The sequence below is a fragment of the Notechis scutatus genome, chromosome 3, assembly GCF_049901735.1.
Source record: "Notechis scutatus isolate UNSWTSFEM ecotype Mainland chromosome 3, rNotScu1.2, whole genome shotgun sequence".
Taxonomy (NCBI): domain Eukaryota; kingdom Metazoa; phylum Chordata; class Lepidosauria; order Squamata; family Elapidae; genus Notechis; species Notechis scutatus.
The window spans coordinates 167,876,896-167,896,590 of record NC_142011.1 but is presented as its reverse complement, the minus strand read 5'-3'; the positions used below and the strand labels follow the sequence as shown (position 1 = coordinate 167,896,590).

The 19,695-nt window shown below is 36.3% G+C and overlaps 1 protein-coding gene and 3 non-coding genes across 6 annotated transcripts; 3 read left to right on the top strand and 1 right to left on the bottom strand.

Moving 5' to 3' along the window:
- Nucleotides 1–3,952: 3,952 nt before the first annotated feature.
- Nucleotides 3,953–14,530, bottom strand: UBE2V2 (ubiquitin conjugating enzyme E2 V2). Of its 3 annotated transcripts, XM_087961709.1 has the most exons (5): nt 13,821–13,863; nt 12,436–12,474; nt 10,284–10,429; nt 6,027–6,152; nt 3,953–4,819 (listed from the first exon to the last, which is right to left on the bottom strand). In XM_087961709.1, exons 3-5 carry the CDS (start codon nt 10,326–10,328, stop codon nt 4,673–4,675), a joined length of 318 nt encoding a protein of 105 aa, XP_087817835.1. In that variant the 5' UTR covers nt 10,329–10,429; nt 12,436–12,474; nt 13,821–13,863; the 3' UTR covers nt 3,953–4,672. The 3 variants fall into 3 exon arrangements, with proteins under 3 accessions (XP_087817835.1, XP_087817836.1, XP_026526196.1); XM_087961710.1 differs by lacking the exons at nt 12,436–12,474; nt 13,821–13,863 and adding an exon at nt 14,228–14,530; XM_026670411.2 differs by lacking the exon at nt 12,436–12,474.
- A 431-nt stretch (nt 14,531–14,961) lies between these two features.
- On the top strand, nt 14,962–15,034 carry TRNAA-AGC (transfer RNA alanine (anticodon AGC)). Its single transcript has one exon. It is a non-coding gene; the product is annotated as a tRNA-Ala (tRNA).
- Nucleotides 15,035–15,473: 439 nt separating this feature from the next.
- Nucleotides 15,474–15,546, top strand: TRNAA-AGC (transfer RNA alanine (anticodon AGC)). The gene has a single exon. It is a non-coding gene; the product is annotated as a tRNA-Ala (tRNA).
- A 344-nt stretch (nt 15,547–15,890) lies between these two features.
- Nucleotides 15,891–15,963, top strand: TRNAA-AGC (transfer RNA alanine (anticodon AGC)). Its single transcript has one exon. It is a non-coding gene; the product is annotated as a tRNA-Ala (tRNA).
- Nucleotides 15,964–19,695: the final 3,732 nt, after the last annotated feature.

Sequence of the window (19,695 nt, the reverse complement as noted above, 5' to 3'; positions counted from 1 at the left end):
GATAGTGCCAGTTCATGTTTCTAAGAAACACATTTCCTTTCTTCTTGTAGCACTATGTTTACTGTAAACTGGAAAACAGTATCAACACTGCCTGTTTATGTAAGGCTTGTCAAGTCATAACTTAAAAGTTTTGCACCAGTGTCATTATTTATGTAGCACAACAATGGAAGAACACTGTAGCATATCAGGCAGGTCATTTGTTTTTCTTTACAACATAAAAATGAAAGAGACACATTAAAATGTAATTAAAATTACAAACTCTTGAATCTCTTTATGGGCATAGCATGATTTACAGTTTTCACATAGAGCAACATCATTGATATCTGGAATAGGGTGAAAGGGATGGTGACCTTCTGACCAGAAGGACTTTATCAAACTGTCAAAAAGCTTCATTTCTTTGAATATGAAGCCATTTGAATATGGCTATCTTGGCTGTGGAAAGCAAGCAAGCAATCTTTTTTTTTTATTGTAAATGAATGAATAAATAAAATTTCTTCCACAGGACAAATAGTAGAGGCCTGTGCATATAATTAAACATCTTTTATGAAGTGTTTATTGGGGTGAAAATGTAATAAAATTATCCTGAAGCGTACGATCCAATTCATTTCCTTGCTGAGAGATAATACCTAATGTATTCTTGTATTACGTTAATCTACAATAAATGAGACAGAAGTTTTAATTCTATGCTATAGTACTCCAACTCATGGTCAGCTATGAACCTTTTCCATTTCATGTGCTTCACTCAAAAAAATATTTTAGCAATTTGTTTTTACAAGATGCAGTAAAGCTTAATTAGAAAAGGACAAGCTAGATTAATGGAGGATGTAAAGGTCTATTGCCCATGGCAGCCAGGTCAGTAATAGCAGGTGATTGAATGCAGTGATGATGAAGAGGTAGCATTTGCCTGGAAAAGCCAATTCCAGGGAAATTCCTTCTTATAGTCTAAAACAGGGGTCTTCAAACTTGACAGCTTTAAGACTTGTGGACTTCAACTCCCAGAATTCCTCTTCCAGTCATGTTAGCTCAGGAATTCTGGGAGTTGAAGTCCACAAGTCTTAAACTTGCCAAGTTTGAAGACCCTTGGTCTAACAGGTAGGCACTGAAACATTGCCAGTTTCAGAATCTTGTTTAAAGGGCATTACTCAACGTCAGCAACTTTTAAGATATATGGACTTCAACACCCAGAGTTCCCAGCCAGCATCAGAATTCTGGGTATTGAAGCCCGCACATCTTAAAGTTGCTGAGGATGAGAAACACTAGTTTAAAAGATGCCTCTCCATTTTGCAAAATCTAAGCCTAACAGTATTCATGTTTGGGGGGGAAACAGATTTTTGTTGGGGGAGTATTTATTAGATACACAATACTGGGAGATTGGGGAAAGGGGCTTCTCCATGCAGATGTTATTTTGTTGTTCTTTAGGCCTCGTAACAGCATGATTATCTTTGAGCAAACATACAGCTTAAAAATGGCACTTGTTCCAAACATTTATTATAGGTAACTACAGTGAGACAATCAAACAAACACTGAGAAGCCAATGCAGTCAACACATATTAGAAAACAGGATACTAATAATGTACTAGTCTCAGTATATCAGAATGAGTCAGACCCTCAAAAAAAAGATCACTCATAGAAAGCCGGTGCAATACATTTTGCTGCCTGAGGGAAAAGACAAGATGATATCTCTTTATTCAACAGACATCAGCTGACCATGTTGATGGCTGCATTTTGTTTCAGCACTACCAATGAGGCAATATTTATCATTAATACCCCAAAGTCACCAAGATCACTTAGACCTTGGAGCCATCATTTGATGCACACAACTCTGACCCCACAACTTCCCAAATCCTTATCCCTCAGTACTTGCTGAGGTAGCTGCTTTTTTTTCACAGTAAGGACAAACCTGCACGCCCGAAGGCTGGGTTGACACATCACTAACTCTGTTCCATAAGGTGATTTTAGTTTTAGCTTAATGTGGTGTGTTAGCCCAGTAATTGTGGCTTATATCAGATAATTGATGGCTTAGTATTGCATATGAACCAGGCCATAATGGCTTATTAAAACAAGCTATGGCTTAGCACTATGTGTGAAGCCTGAATTGTGTATCATACATGGTCTGATGTATTTGTACTTAATAATATATTTTCATTTTGTATATTGTGTGACTTCTGCAAATTCTGGATTCTTCCAGAAACCATGGTTAGAAAATAATGGCTTAGTACAAAGCTTAAACCCATTCTCATACTTGTTAATTAACCTTTAGTAATAACCTTTATTTCCAGGCACATTTTTTAGAAATTATTGTGCACTGGGATTTAGGAAGGAAAAACATTTTTGCTTGCCTTATTTATACTGTTATCGCATATACATATTTTACACCACCAAACAGATAATTTAAGGCTGATGTCAAGTTGCCCTGTCTATACATGGCTCTGTGCTCAAGGAACTTTGTTTTTATAAACTTACTAATATCATTACACTGAAAAGTTGCCAAGCTTTAAAGGGAAAAGGCACAAAGTGGCTTTAGGGGAATAATTCATCAACCTTCAAGGCTCCTCCAGATGTTTTTTGCAGCTGCCCAGTCATACTGTTCCACACTTTTCACTCCTGGCACCTCAGTTCATGTGATCTAGATCTTGTATGTAGAATCAGGTAGTCAGTCATATATATACTCCTAGTTTATCAAATTAAGTCCAGATATAATCCTTATCAAGGAAAGAGTAATATTATGTATCAATAAATTATAGTGGAATGAAAATGGAAAAGCTGGTCAACTTGGGAAATGTATCTATCAGAATTTTTCAAAAAGAAAGCCTTCTTATGATTATATTATCATAGTGGAGGGTTTTTTCTCAAAATGGTAGGAGCTATGATAAAAGAATGTATGCATGTAAATATAATACATACACACTAAAAAACATTCAGAAAGCTCATAATCTAGCAAAATACATTTGGGAACTCAGGTTTTAGGCTTACTTACCATGTGTATATTTAGGGCAATTTCCTATAAGACAATTTGTAAGATATAGATAACCAAATATAAAACATGTAACATGTAGTTATGAAGGCCACATCATGAAGAAACTGCTGTTTACTTTTAATATATCTGAAAATATGGATTAACCTTTTCTTGATTTCCATTTATTCTGAAGGTAGAAGCTGCAAACTGCGGTTCATGAAACACAAAATTTTAACATTTTCTTAGCAGAAAGCATCCCTTAAACAGCTGCTTATCCTGTTCATTAATTTAAAAGGAACAAAGAAAAAAAAAGAATTTATTCCTAAATTAATGTCTCCTCTCATGTAAAATGAAGGTGGCAAAAATAAAATATTTTTAAAATTAATATTTACATCCTGCAAACAAGATTAGGCTGAGCTAATAAATTATCCATCCACAATGGCTACACAGATCAGAAACTTCTTGTACCCTAGATAGTACCTTAGTTGCTGGCATATTAATAACAGACATCTATTTGTAGAAGAAGGGGTTTGCATGCATATTTCAATCAATATGAAAGGGGAAAAAAATATAAGGCAGAATGAATTTTCAACACCTTAATGTCCATCTAAGGCTCCTTGAACCATCGAGCAGCAATTGCACAAAACACAAAAGCACCTAAAAAGTCAGCTACAACATACTTACAAGAAGTTGCATCTTTCCCCTCTTATTATTTTTAATACTATATCTGCTAATAGCAAAGAGAGTTTAAGAATTCAACATACGAACTGAGCATCACAAAAGCAAAAAGGTTACAATTAGAGGGCCGTTTAGTTCAAAATTAAAGAAAAAGAATAACACATGCAGAGTCTAATATAACTGGTTCCACTAAAATTGCTCCAGCAGCCTAGATACCAAGAAAAAGAGTAATTAAGACAAGATTAGGAGCAACATTTGACTTATCAATCTTGTAGGGTACTGCCAGTGTAAATTTAGAAATAGCACAGCCTCAGGGGATATTTTTCACATTTTATTTACATTTGAAGACTAACTTTATTCTCAATCACATATCCATACACCTATTTCCTTTTTTTGTTTGTTGGTTTCACTAAAACTTAAATGCATGGTTTATTAGAACGAAGACTGTAAACAAATATTTGCAATGTCCATTACATGAAACACACAGGAGCTGCTTAAAAGAAAATCATTCCCCCATTTTATAAATACAAGTATCAAAACAATCCTGACCATATTCTGAAACACTACTAGCAGTCAGCACCCACACATTGCAAAAATTAAACAAATTGAGCAATGGTATTTGCAGTACCTGCTACTTAATTGTTTTAATCTGCAGCTCTTTCACTAAAGCAAGATGGATAAAGCATGCCATTAGTTTTTTTTTTCTTCTTGCAAAAAGTTTCTGAAACATTATTCCACAGCAACCTGACACTTCCGATCATGCGCTCATCTTGAAACACTGGAGTTCCAAATTTAGGCTACTTCAGGCTTATGCTTAAAATGATAGTGCTTGGTAAAGAGGAAAAAATTGTGCTGCCTTTTTTCTCTGATTGTGCCTGAAAACATATGGGGCATACATATACATATATATTCTTTCAATGTCCAGATCATATACACCAGCAGAAACTCTTAATGTGTGGGTGGTTTGCATTGTGAAATTGAATCAAGACATTAACATAAGTAGAAGTTGTTTAAGACAAGTTTGGGATTCAGCTAAAATTAATTGTTGTAAGTTTGCCCTTCTGGAGGTTGTGGAAGCTTCATATTTTCTTTGGACATCATTAGACGCCTTAACTCTTGAAGTAGAACTTTAATGCTATAAGAATTTTGCCATTTTGCTAACACTGGTATGCTCCGTGCATCCACCTATAAAGAAAGAAATAATACATTTAAACTGAGAATGTAGAATAATTTATTCTAGAATAATGTCAACAGAGCATGTATATTTCAGAAAATATGAACACAAATTTAAACTTGTGGATTGATGTTTAAACTGCTGCATTAATTTGTAAATGCAAAAATTGAGACTATTGATTATTGCAACATAAAAGAAATTATAGTTCAGTGTCTCAAATAAGAACCTTTATTTTGGTGCCCTTTGATTTTTTTTTAAACCCAAGCTATAGAGCAGGGGTATCAAACACACAATGACAAGTTGTCACATGACATATCACAACTTTTTCCCCTGGGGTGGGCGTGGCCAGCGCATTATTCATTTGGCCCACGGGCCATGGGTTTAGACAGCCCTGCTATAGAAGGATGCTTTCAAGGAATGAATATAATTTTTCAACAATTCAAAAATGGAAAAGCATATGAAAAGCAGTAAATAATTTATGTGTATACATATATTATACTGTCATATTCAGGAAATACTGTTTAACTGTTAATATGCTCCAATTACTTTTTCTGGGAATAGTACATCAAACATTCAATGACACTGCTTTATCTTTAAAAAAATACTCAGCTATTCATATTTAATTTCTGGAACATGCATAACTATTGAATTTTAAAATAGAAATTCTTATATAGTATTCTTCAACAGTTTGCAGATACAATCTCATTAATTGTTTATCTATCTATCCAGGACAGTTCAATTAGATCTATACATTAAGAGGATTATCAGAAACAGACATATTTAGCATCTCCTCAATCAAAGTCTTCTTGCAGCTGCCATGGCAAAATGGGATTACAGTTCCCACTACTCCCTCTCACTGTGCAGTTCCCATGCAGTTCCATGATTTACTAATTGTTGGTAACAAATAAAAGGCTACTGAATTAAAAGTTTTAGTTTTACTATTAGTTACTAAATATCCTATTATGAGCTATTTTATATCTGAATCAAAATTTTAATACTGTGGTATATTTACCAATGTGCAATTTTAAAAAAATTGTAATCAATCTCCACATCATTTTGGCAATAGTTATAGTGGTCCAGATATACCGCATATAGTTACACACAGTACATGACAACTTTTAAAGAGGTTCCTTAACTCTAAACCCAACCTCTCCTGCCAAGCAGAGTCCTTCACAACTTTCCTGCAAAATTAATTGGCTCATTTTGCATCCAACTTACCATTCCATTGGAATTATTTATTCCATTCATATTAATTTTAGTTACAAATCTAACTGTTGGAGGTGCTTCAGGATATTTAGGCCCACACTCTACTTTCAAGCTGTATATTCTGTTTTCATAATTTGTCTAATAAACAGAGAAGACAAAAAGTTAATCATAATGAACATATGCATTCACAATTTTAAGAAAACAAGTAAATAAAGTCAGCCATATTTCAGGGCTGGTAGACTTTTACTGAGCAAATACAGCAGAAATTGAAGAATACTAGGGATAAATTACAATATTCACTTCTGTTAATCAGCTGATTAATATATTTTAGGCTTTTTTAGGAGTTGCATTTACAGCCATTCTAATTAACTGTAGAATTATCACCATTCCAAAGGATTTGTTTGTAAACCTAGTTTCAATTTCACCTAAATATGTGTATGCACAGGAACCCGAATTGAATAGGGAAAAGTAATACAATATTTTCAATTTAATTAATATAAGCATGGCCACCACATGATTATCTGTTTGCTTCTGTATGTGCATTATAGACTATTTTAGGCGTACTATATTAAAGATTTTAGCCATTATTTTTAAAAAAAAAATAAAGAGAAATTTGAAAATATCTATTCCTATAACAATCCCCAGTAATTGTTCCAATAATCAATTTTACATTCTTAAAAAAGCTTTGAGAACTCCTAACACTTATTTGATTCTCAAGTTCTTCCAGATGTTATTTATTTTTATTAATAATACTTAGTTTTTGAAATGCCAACCTTGGCACGCCATGATAGTTCAACTATAGCTTCTGAACCTAAAATAATGTGCATATCTGACAGAACAAAATAATTGTGGCAAATGCAATCAATTTATCAAAAATACAGAACTTGCTGAATAAAATCAATTTCTTTAAATTTGTAATAGCTTGAAGATAAATATCAAAACTAATTATATTTAGAGGCTAATCATATTTCCCTTTTCAACTTAACCAAGCTATAAATATTTTCTTACAACCCAGTTTTTTCCACTGAACAATATGCTTTCCATGTACACTTATTTATTTTTATGCTGCCTTTATCATTTTTATAAATAAGGGCAGCAAATATGCTTAATACTCTATCTTCCTCCTATTTTCCTCACAGCAACCCAGTGAGCTGGCCTGAGAGGAAGTGACTAGACCAAAGCCAGCCAGCCAGCTTTCATGGCTAAGGCAGGACTAGAACTTAAATCTCTTCGTTTCTAGCTTTATGCCTTAAATTTTGCTGCTATTATATTCTGATGTATATTGACCTTTCAGATTCACAAATTCATGGTTGTGCAATGATTGGATTATATATAAATTTACAAAGCAGGTTTCCCCTTATGCAAGGGCATTTCCTGATCTCAAAGGCTTCCCTATCTCTTTACTGCAGATTTGAGGACTGCCTAGAAATGCAGTCATTAAAAATAATTTCTGCTGGCAGAATGGTATCCACAAGATAACAACCCATTAAGGTAGAAGGTTTCTTCACACCTGTTTATTTCCATTTTCCATACTTGCTCAAGAAGCAATTCAGATTTTGAGCTAAAATAATACAAAATGACAGTATTTAGGGCACTGTCCTAACTAGAATAAAATGTTGGTTATTATTTCAATAGATTGTTTCTGTGTACAAGTAAAAAGTAAAGTTATTTCAAGTCAAACTTGATTCCTGGTGACTATGGATATACTGCTCTCTGCAGCAATATGGAAGTTGTTCGACAATGTCATCTTTGTTTCTTTTCATCTGGTCTATATCCCTGGGAATCCTCAGTTTTCCATTCAAGTACTAACTAGCCCATGCCTAATTAGCTTCCATACCCAGATAATGTTACCCATATTAGGTGGTATATAATTATTTAATCTCTATTTGGCTTATTAATATACAATGATTAATGAAGTCATTAGTTAGCAAATGATAATGCACAAATCAAAATAGAATATATACATAAACAGAACTGAGAAAATTGTGGGCATACATCAAGCTAATCATCACTGAAGTCAATTCTGCTGATTGAAGATTAGTCTAAAAGTTAATGTTACAAAATATGGTATCAATTGCTTCCTCTCCTAGATAGAATGGTATTCAGCATAAAGATTACAATTATATTATTATAATTAAAACATTCTAGTTAGAACTAACTCTTAAAGCTTCAGGCAGTGAAGTTGCAAATAGTGTATTTATTGGACCTAAATACAGAGGGTTTACAATGCCCTATTTTCAATCTGGATTCAGATTAACTGAAACTCTATGAATTCCAACACTAAAAATTTAAATATAAAGCAATAACAAAATATGTTTAGGCTTCAAAGGAGAAAAACCTTCTATACCGCCAACATATGACACATTTGGCAAAACAGGAAGGAATCCTTAATAAATGAATAATTATAGTATTATAGATTCTTCATTGATTTTCGTGCAATAAACAGAAATATTTTCTGGAATTTTGTAACAGATACACAAAGGCCCTGACTTTAAGTCTAATTGTGATTTTCTACATCAGGGGTGTCAAACTTGATTTCAATGAGGGCCACATCAGGGTTGTATTTGATCTCAAGGGGCCATGGGCGGGGGACAAGGGGCGTGGCCAGCTTGACATCACTCACTGAAGCTCCGGTTTCAGCCGCAAGGGCCTCCTGCAGCCCTCTGCCAGCAAAAATGGAGCTCAGGGAGGCCATACGCGGCTATTGGTCTTTTTCTGGGTGCAATTCAAGGTTGTTATTACCTTTAAAGCCCTACATGGTGTGAGTCCAGGTTACCTGAGGAACTGCCTCACTCCAATGGGACTGGCTTTCTCCACACGCACCAGCAGAGGAGGCATGTTATAGGCTTCAGCGGCTAAGGAATTTCAGCTGGCTGGGTCCAGGAAAAGAGCATTCTCTGCCATGGTTCCTGCACTTTGGAACATCTTATTCCGAGATGAGATTGGCTGCCACCCTCCTAAACTTCTGCAGGAGGCTGAAGACCTAGCTCTGCCAAATGGCTTGGGGCCCCTAATGGGGAACATCACACCTGTTCCCTCCCACATCTTTTAATTATAATTTTATCTGAATGGGGACTTCTATTTTTACTCTTAGATATATTTATATGTGACAATTTTAATGTTTTATGCTTTGAGCCATCCAGAGTCATTTGATTATGAGATGGGCAGAAAATAAATTTAATAATAAATAATAATAATTCCCTCAACAGCACTGAGCAAATCCTCAAACTTCTCAGTGCTAGGATCTCCATTCTGTAGAACCTCTCTCAGCTTAAACTAATCAGTGGTACAATTACAAAAAAAGAAATACAAAAAGAAATAAAAGAATTATAGTACAAGCACCATCCTATTTAAAATTCTTTTATAGCAAATAAACAAAATTCATTAAATTGTGCTCAGTCCTAAGATACAAATTTATATCAAAGAGCAAAATGCTATATAATACTGCTACACAAAACTAACAAGGCAGTCATGTCTAAGATAAAACAGGCACAATAACTGATGTTGAGATACCAATGTAACGATACTCCAAATACAACACCAAACACACAAGTGTAAAGAGGATGCAGTAGATGGAGGGTGGGTTTCTAAGTGGCAGGAGCACTCATTCCCTTCTGTCTTTCACTTTATCTCACGTATTAACCTGGGGGAGGCCACAAAAAAAGGGAAGGAAAAGCAATATCTCTTTGGATTCTTTAATGCAGGCCAATTGACCTCTTGTCACACACACATATGTACACACACTAATGGAAAGGGGGTGATATGCAAGAAAGCCTAATATGAGCAAGATTTTTTACTTCTGAAAATCATATCAATTTCTTTGCAAACTGTAGCTATCTAGTATTATTTCAGTACTGAACCCATGGAATAGGATAACATATTTCAGTTGTACCACTATTGGAGAGGAGCACTCAAAATTCATGTATCCTTCACTTTGTGAAATAGCTACCAGTGAGGTCTATACTCAATATATGATTATTACCAAGTTAATGAACATATACCTATAAAGATATTTGCCCGTATTATTTTAAGTATATTGTTCATGTCTTAGATGAACAATATACTTAAAATAATACGGGCAAATATCTTTATAATTTTTTCTAACTTCCTCTATTAGTTCCTATTACTTAAAAGACTCCTGACAAATTCCACATTTAGATTCAAAGGAAGACTTGAATGTAACTATATTAACTACCACTGATTGTGTGTTCTCTTAAAATATGACCCAAGTGTTTCTTGTTAGAAAAATATTTAACTTGCAGCACCAACCCTTGGTGGTCCAATAATCATGCCTGTCCACCGTGTAAGTGTCATGTCTTCATCATCTTCCAGCCCCCAGCTTACTGTACCATCTCCTACTCCTTTTTGTCCCTCTTCAAGTTCTTCCAACAAGCGAAAATTACGAGGGACTTTAACTATTGGAGAGAAATGAGGCAATATTAACATTTTAAAAACAGTATTAAGAATTTATTTAACCTGTTAGTAAATATGTTTCATCTAACCCAACCATTATAAATCACACTTCAGAATGTCTGAATTTAAGTAAAACAAAAACACTTTCATGGTAAACAAAGTACATCCCAATTGAAAATTAAATCACTACACATAAAATAAAGTTGTTCTAAGACGCTCAGAGTTGCCTTGAACTGCAAGGTGAGCAGTATATAAATTAGATGGATGTTTCAAATTATATGGATAAACATTTATTTTGGAATAAAACACTTTCTCATGAGTCTTATTTAAAATGATAGATTCTAAATAGCAGATTTTATACTTGGAAGTCAAATCAAATCAATTTTCTGCATCAGAAAATAGGTCTTTTTTATAGTGAGGATTTTTTCAGTTCATGTTATCAATCTCCATGAAACATTATCAAATGTGAATAATCAAAACTTGACTTAATCCTTTTTCTTTCCAGAACATATAAAACCTTTTTCCACAGTGAGACACTGAAATTAGAAAGATTCTAACTACTAGAACAATTAACCAGTGGAACAACTTGCCACCAGAAGTTGTAAATGCTCCAACATTGGAAGTTTTTAAGAAGAGATTGGATATCCATTTGTCTGAAATGTTATAGGTTTCCTGCCTAAGCAAGAGGTTAGACTAGAAGACCTCCAAGGTCCCTTCCAACTCTGTTAATTCTATTCTACTCTATTTTATTCTAATTCTATTCTAATTTTAGAATAAGCCAGAATATGAAACCAATCTCAGATTATGATTTATAATTTCTGATTTGTTGTAAAGTTGATGACTGTAATTCTGTGGTTTAGTCAAAATAAGAAACTACAGAGTATTTCTGATTAGTTTTATTATATTGAGCAGGCAACTGATCAATACATGGGTGCTCCACAGGGCAGGAAAACTGACTATTGCTGTTCAGTATAGTACAGCCAGGTACAAGGTTGGTGTTCCAGAGGTTGGAAACATGGAAAAATGACAGCAGTGGGAACAGACCTATGCCTTCACCTGCCAACTTGTGGGAAGCTGGCAGGGAAGTTTGCAATGATGATGTGACCATGGATACTGCAACCATTGTAAGTGGAAGCTGGTTGCCAAGTACCAGATCGCAATCACATGACCACAGGGGTGTGGAACTTTGAAGACCAGTCATACATATTGCTTATTCAGCACTGTTGTAAATTAGGACTATCTGTAATTACTATGCCTGAAAATTAAAGCCTTTTTGTTGTTAAGGTACAGGAAAATATCTGGTGCAAAGTAAGTTTATGATATTTCATTTCTGATTCTTTGTCTAGATTAATAATTATGAAAACAGTAGTACCAATTAAGTTGGTGGAATATTATGCCCACACAGTAATTTTGCTTTTGGAGGCACAAACTGAGGAAAGATCTATGGGTTTTATTAGATGGTACCTACAGCTCAAGATAGAAGTCTGAACTTTATTTTATTAAAATATACTGAAAAAATAGCAATTGTAGCTATTATGCTAAAATACACAATAAGAAAGAGACTCAATCTATTCCATGCTGAGAATTCAAACAAAGTGGAAAAGGACATCTAAGCAAATTCTAAACAGCTACCTTTTCTTACAGAAAACAGTATGTTTTATTTCTACATATTGTAAGGTATAAACACACACTATACTTGTTCAGTACATATTTATCTGAACTAGATGTAGATATAAAATTGCTTTTCTCATGTAAGAAGTACTAAGAGCTCCTAAATTTGTCAAGTTTTAGATACTTAAAAACACATGTGTATAGTATACTTTTTGAAGTAATACTAAGATTCAAACTCTTAAGCAGATGCCTGTTGTTAAAACATTTGTGTAGATATAGATCTATTTCAAACTTAATCAAATACTATATTTTAAAGTAACGGCTTATTTTATTGCTTTGTATACCGCACTGGACTCTTATGAGGGAGATACAAACATAAATACTGTACATTACTTACATTTAATAATTTAAGCATCCATTGTGTGCAAAACACATCCTGTTTAACAAGATTTTTTACAAATATTTACAAATATTTTACAATATTTATAGTCTAAGCAAATCAGAATATAAGGGCAGCTGCCAAAGGCCTAGTTGCCTTATCATGGCAATTGGATGCCCATGACAAACTCAAAAGTTATGAATAAAACAGCATCTCCAAATAACTATGATTAATGTTCACTGATTTAACAATCCCATCTATATCAACAATTGAATAATTAGACATCAAATTAATGATCTAAGAACAGAACTTGTAGCACTAGAACACTTAGTTGAGATGCAATGATGCCATTTCATGAACCCAAAGAACTGATTTAATCCAGATATTTTAATTTAGGATACTAGAAAAATAATTTTTGCAAATTAATATATATACACACTGAATCATTGTTTTATTTTTCCACACTCACTGAAATGCCACATTTTACATAATCTATAAAAACTGGGTGAATTTCGGGTTAACTTATATGTCCTCTCCACAAACAATTTTTTAATCATTATGTGAACAATGAGGAGATATGGACAAAATACCAAGAACACCCAAGTCAGGGTAATATAAAAGATAAGGCATACTGTGTGCTACAAAGGAGCAAGAATATTCACATTTATCACACTGCCCTAAACAAAAAAAGCAGAGCCACAATCAGAAAAGGAACAACACAAATCCCAAGCTTATGTAAATTCTTAAGTGGCAGATCTTCTTTCCTGAGATCCGAAGGAAGTTAGCCAAGATGACGGAGGAGGAGGAAAGCGCATGAGATTATCATATAGAAAACATTAAGAAACATCATTCTTCAGAACCAACAGAATAAGTAAGCGAAGATGCCCGGAAAAACTCATTGGTTTTTTTTAAAGCTCTGTTAATCCAGACTTTAATGTCGGCATTTTCGAAACGAAACACGCGACCGAGTTCTGTCTGGCATGGAAAGAGCCGCATTTGTCAGCATTCTGACTGGAAAGGGATGAGACCGAAGACATTGCACAGCCCTTTAAGCCCTGTAAGTTTCCGCCACAGAAACAGGTTCGAAGACTCAGAAAACCGCTCCCCGCCCGTCAAGATACAAAAGCCGCCTTGGAGGGCGCGTTTGACGCCCTCGACACGTTCCTAACCCGTGTCTTTCTCTTCCAAGAGAATTCCCTGCCCCGGCACCAAGCCCTCGGCCTCTCGTCCGCTCCCCCGGGTAGAACTTCAGTCGGGCTGTACTGACGCCGTTCACACCATATCCCTCCCGAGGGCTAGTCTCAGCCCCACGCTCAAAGCCTTGTCATCGGAGGGCCCCTCCCTCCCAACCGACGGCGCCGCAGCAAGCCCCAAATGACCCCCACCCCAATCTCAGCACAGACCTGTGGATCCAGCCATCTTGTCCAAACCCCTCCCCCACCAGCCGGAAACACACTGGCGGCCAGCCGTGAGTGTTGCTTTGCGTGCAACGTCATTTCCTGGAAACAAGCCCCTCCCCTTCGCTGACCTGTTTTTTTTTTTTGTTTTTTTTTTGGTAGTGGTGGTGGTGAGATCTGTCAATCTCACGGCTAGCATAGAATGAGGGCCTTTGCAACCAGGAAGGGAGGGCGCGATAAGCGCTGCCGCTTAAATAAAGGAATATGGTTGTGGAAGCTGAGGCGGTTCCAACCTGTGGAATATTCTGGAGAAATCTGTTATATAGACAGTGGTCAGGAAACTGCTGCTAATGTGCTCAACAAGTATTTTACCATCTGAGTAGTTAATTCATTTCACAGCATATAATACTTACCTTTTTGTTGGGCTATGTAGTTTTGCTCAGGAACAGGCTTCCCTGGGCAGTAATCACTGGCGGAAATTCCACTGACATATACATTTAAAGTCTGCAGACCAGTTTTTACAAATTAGGCTGGTGAGAAAGAAGATCATAGGAGTGACTAGGACGAAGAGGAAATACTTGTCAGTATTGTGTGGTTTTTACCTTGAGGAATTGTAGCTTGTTGCTTGATTTAAGATCCAGCCTTACTACTCCCAGTACTATGCTTATAGGAATTAATCGTAATGAAGCTCTGTATTTCCAAGATTCAGTTTGAGGGGTTCGTCAGACTTATCAACCTTCAAAACAGCAAAGGACACGTGCCACGACACTTCATCACCACAGATGAGGCTATGCGCATTTAGTGCTGCTGTTATCACAGTACAATATTTTTTAATTTTCACCATACTCATATGTGAGTGTATTTAAGGCCTCAAAAATCGTATTTGGATTCAGTGAGTATGTTCTGTTAATAGACCTCCTTTCTGTTGGATCAGATTGAGAGTTTGTTAATGGTTGTTTTTTTAAAAGTGCAATGTGAAATATTACTTAAGATAGGAGAAAGAATAGATTGAAAACAAGTTTTACAACATTTAATTACCCTTTTAATTAGGCTGACAAGTGACGCAGAACAATCAACCCAGTTTACTGGTTAATATATGTAGCTTTTGTTTACTTTTAAAAGGAATACCGAAAAACAAGTTTAGCATGGGGAATTAGCTCAAATGGTAGAGCGCTCGCTTAGCATGCGAGAGGTAGCGGGATCGATGCCCGCATTCTCCACGGGGTTGTTGTTTTTAGATCTTCCTCATACAGCCAATAATTAACTGTTTATTAGGCAAATTGCTAATTAATCATCCAAGATAGATTATTACTGCATCAAAGAGTGTTATAAACCAATCAAAGTTTCTTGGGCACTTGATACTTAAGGGAGGAGGACGATTGGAACGTATTTATGGGAGAAAAACATTTGATTATTTGGGGGGTGGGGACAGACTGAAAGCAGTAGACATCTCACAGTTTGAGCTGCGATAAGCTGAATGGGTGAATCTTTGCCTTTGAAGAAGTGTATTTTCACTTTCTTTACATTGCTTTAAGTTTCTTCCAAAGGAACCAAATATGAATGCCGTATTTGTGCTGGTGGAGAACACTTCCTAGTGCTTATCCTGAGCCATTCATTTCCTGTGCTGATTCATCAGAGGTTAAGCACTTCCCGTTAAGAGGGGAATTAGCTCAAATGGTAGAGCGCTCGCTTAGCATGCGAGAGGTAGCGGGATCGATGCCCGCATTCTCCATGGAGTAGTTTATTTTTAACATGTTTTTAATTACAAAGCTTTGCTTTTGACTGTCACAAAGGGTAGGAAGATCAAGTATAGCAAAAATTTACATTTCTTCACATGAGTACCCTCAATGGAATGGTTACAATTGTAGAAAGTAGGGCTGGCTTAACTAAACACAGAAAGAGAATTACAAAAACTATTATTTGCTCTTGTTTTATCATAAGCACAAACTTCCAACTCTTGATCTTTGCCATTTGTTGCTTTGCAATTTTGCTGTGAATCAATGTAAATCCCCTGGTACTTCCTATTCTTTTTGTAAAAGCTTTCTATACAGAAGCTTCCAAATACGTACGCCGGGAGGGGAATTAGCTCAAATGGTAGAGCGCTCGCTTAGCATGCGAGAGGTAGCGGGATCGATGCCCGCATTCTCCAGTTTTCATTTTTCGTCGTTTTAAACTATTTTCTTCTTTGAAAAAGCACACGCTGCATGTTTATTGAAGACTTTTTGACCAACAGCGAAGAGAAAAAAGAGAACTAGCCAATCTTTTATCTTCCCTTTTTATTTTCTGGGGCTGCTATGATTATTCAAATCTTAGAAAAAGTATTTCTGGAGCTGCAATGCAATTGTTGCTTTAATTTTATATTAAAATCAAAACAAGACATGTAAATATATTTTTAAATGTAGTATTATTACTATTATTCCTTTCATCTTCTCTATTGCTTGCTCTTATTGGTACTATGTTATTATTATTATTACCCTGTTGCTTTGCATGTACATTGAGAGCTTCTTTACCTGAGATAAACTTGTGTGTCTAATGACATTTGGCCAAATAAAATATTCTACTTTATTCTAATTAGAGCTTCGAGAAACATTTCAGTTACCTCAGGAAGTGTTACAGGTGGCAGACAAACACTCTTGGGAATCTAGTGACAGTTTAGGATAAAGAAGCAGTATTCATGTAATTGTTTCCACATCATTTTAGTACATCTGGCTCTTTGGAGATCAAAACAGACCCAACCTTAAAGCCCTAAAAGCCTGGCTCTGTTCCCGAAGCTCGGGTGCTAAATGTGTCCAGGCCAGGGCCCTGTTTTCTGGCTTTATTGCTAACTGGTCAAGTATCTCAGCTGCTATGCATATTTATTTTGGAAGTTTTTATTGTTTTTTATTTTTCAAAATGTTTTAGTGCTTTAATTGCAATATATATTTGAATTGTAAGCCATCCAGAGTAACTGATGGGTGGTTATAAAAATTAATTAAAAAATAAAAAATAAATTTCCACTATAACAGCATAAAGAAAAATAGAAAGCTCTGAGTAGACTGCAAGTTGCTGTTACCTATTATGTAAAACACATAAAAGACCAAACTTGCACAGAGAAAATAAACACCAGAAGCAATAAATCAGGTAATCAATAACATACAAAAGGTGTTGGCTGGCTTTTCCTGTTTCTGGATCAAGAGGCCCTACTTTAAGGCTTTAAGATCATGCCTTAAGCATTTTGCAGTTGAACTATTGCAATGAACTCTACAGTTTAAGACGACTCAGAAGCTACATTTGATCCAGAATGTGGCTGTACTAGTTATGACAGATAAGTCTTCTGTGCCCACATAACATCCCTGATTGGTGAGATGCACTGGTTACTAGTTGGCTTGTGGATATAAGTCAAGGTGCTGATTATTACCTATCTAGCTGTACATGGCAAAAGACCTATGTTAAGAATCATCTAACATCCCTTAACATCTGTCCATCCTGTGTGTTCTAACATATCAGATTAGCCTGATTCAGGTCATTTCAGTTAAGAATGTTACTTGTGAGATCGAGGAAGTGGGACTTTTCTGCCATTGCACCTGCCTTTTGAGATTTGCATGGGTGTCTCCTTCCCTATCTTTAAGCATTTTTTTTTTAAAAAAACTTGGCATTTCCTTCAGGCCTTGGGTTGAGGTGGTCAGGTCCTATGAATTATTAAGAATTTGGAGCAATGTCACCTTAACAATTGCTGTTTTATGGGTATACATAATTGTGTACTGTTATTTCTAACTCTGAACTCAACCAGAGTCAATTGAAATAAAGCAGTTTAAAATTTAATAAATAAATGTATACTCTACTGTTGAACAGGGAACTCCTGGAAAAGATGCTACTTATTTACTAGTTGATTAGCAGAAAACCCTTTTTTCGCGTATTCCAACTTAAATATGCAACTAATGGGGATATTAAATCACATGTTTCCAGCCTCCTTTAGCAACTTCAGGCAAAACTTCACTTGTGGCAAAAAGAGTGACGTTAGGGGTTAGTCTCCCTGTGTATGTGTTCCCAGCTTTGACTCACTTCAGAATGTTGGTAGTCTGCTTGGCATGCAGCTGACAGTCTTCAGTCCAATAAATGCAAGTTAGCTTCACAATAGCTTTAGCTACTTACTTGTAGGTTTGTATCCTACCATTTATTCAGGAACTCAAGACAGCATATGTAAACACTGTCTCCCGTTTCTAACTCCTCCTCCCAGTCACAGCATAATCCTATGTGGTAGATTTGACTGACAGAATGAGTGACTGAGAGTCATCCAGTGAGCTTATGCAGCTCACAGCTGAGTTCAAGTATCCAGGGCTTGAACCTGGATCTGTACAGTCACAATCTGATAAATTAACCAGGTTTTTCATGCTAAGAAATGACTATTTTGGCTAATTTGGGCTACTGTTTAATATTCTTAATTGAGTTAAGTTTGTTTTCAAACACAAATGGAAAATACAAAAAAGTTTTGCATACAAAATACACAGTCAAAATTGTACTGTATAAAATAGTTGTGGCGCATCCCTTTTGGGTGCATCCTAGAATCTTTCACAAATATGCTATTTTATTATTTTTGAGACTGTAAAATGATAACATGTATTTGAAAGCATTTTTTAGAATCCCAGAATGAACATTTCCTCCATCAGGATCTAATTATGTTTTTAGTGCTGTGATATGAACAGATGTAAACTTGATTGAACTAATTTCATTATTGTGAAAACATGAATATATTTAGGTGTTTTGGGGTCTTTTCCCGTGTAAGATTAAGAGTATCTTGGCGACGTTTCGGTGAGGTCCCACTTGCCATCCTCAGGCTGGTGCTTTCGGCTTCGTGCCAGTGCAAGCAGTGTGTGATCGGAGCTGCCGTCTCTCTATAAATACTGGTGGTGGGGGCTGGTGTGCTGGGCTGGTTGGCTGAGCTGCTGCCTCTTGATTGGTTGATGGAGTTGATGTTGGTATAATGGGCTGTGTGATGGCCTTGTGAGTTTTGTTGTGGAGATATCCTGGATCTTGTGCTGTTATCTCCTGGGTCGTTTGTTTTGTAGTGATCTTTTTTCCATTAGCCTCTCGTGTTTTAACGGCTTGGGTAATGGGTTGTGTGATGGGCTTGCGAGTTCTTTTGTTGTGGTATCCTGGGTCCTGCGTTGTAATCTCCTGGGTCGTTTGTGTTTTGATCTCTTTTCCATTAGCCTCCTGTGTAGTAATGGCTTAGGTAATGGGTTGTGTGATGACCTTGTGAGACTTATTGCTGTGGTATCCTTGGTCTTGTGCTGTGATATCCTGGGTCATTTGCTGTGTTGCAGCTTCTCGAGTTCTTGTGGTGTAATTTCCTGAGTTTTCTGATGTGATATCCTGAGCGGGTGGCTGTGATGTAGCATTCTGGGTTTTAGTCTGACTTCGAGTTTGGGGTCTGGGTCTGTGTTCTTGGCATGTGTCAGCTTGTTTGGTTTTGGGGTCGGGGGATGCGACAGCTGGCGAGGCAGCCGTGGTCTGTTTTCTGGATGGTGGTTGTCCTTCGTTTATAGGATGGGCTTGGGCCTGGGTCTGATGAGGGGGATTGGCGGTGGTGTCCCATGTTGTTTTGGGTCTGGTGTTTGTTTTTGTGACTGGGACTCGTTTGTTGGTGAGGGCTAGCTTCCAGAAGTCTGGTAGGCGGGAGGTATCGTCCCGTCTATTCATGTTATGGGGGTGTTTTTCTATCTCGATGGCTTCCCTGATTATTCTCTTGCTGGAGTGTACAGTGTTGGATATTAATTTGGTTCCTTCGAAATTAATTTCATGTCCTGTGGCTTTAAGGTGCTGGAAGAGGGAGGAAGTATTTTATTCTCTTCTGACTGCGTTTTTGTGTTCTGCGATGCGTGCATTTATTCTCCTGTTGGTT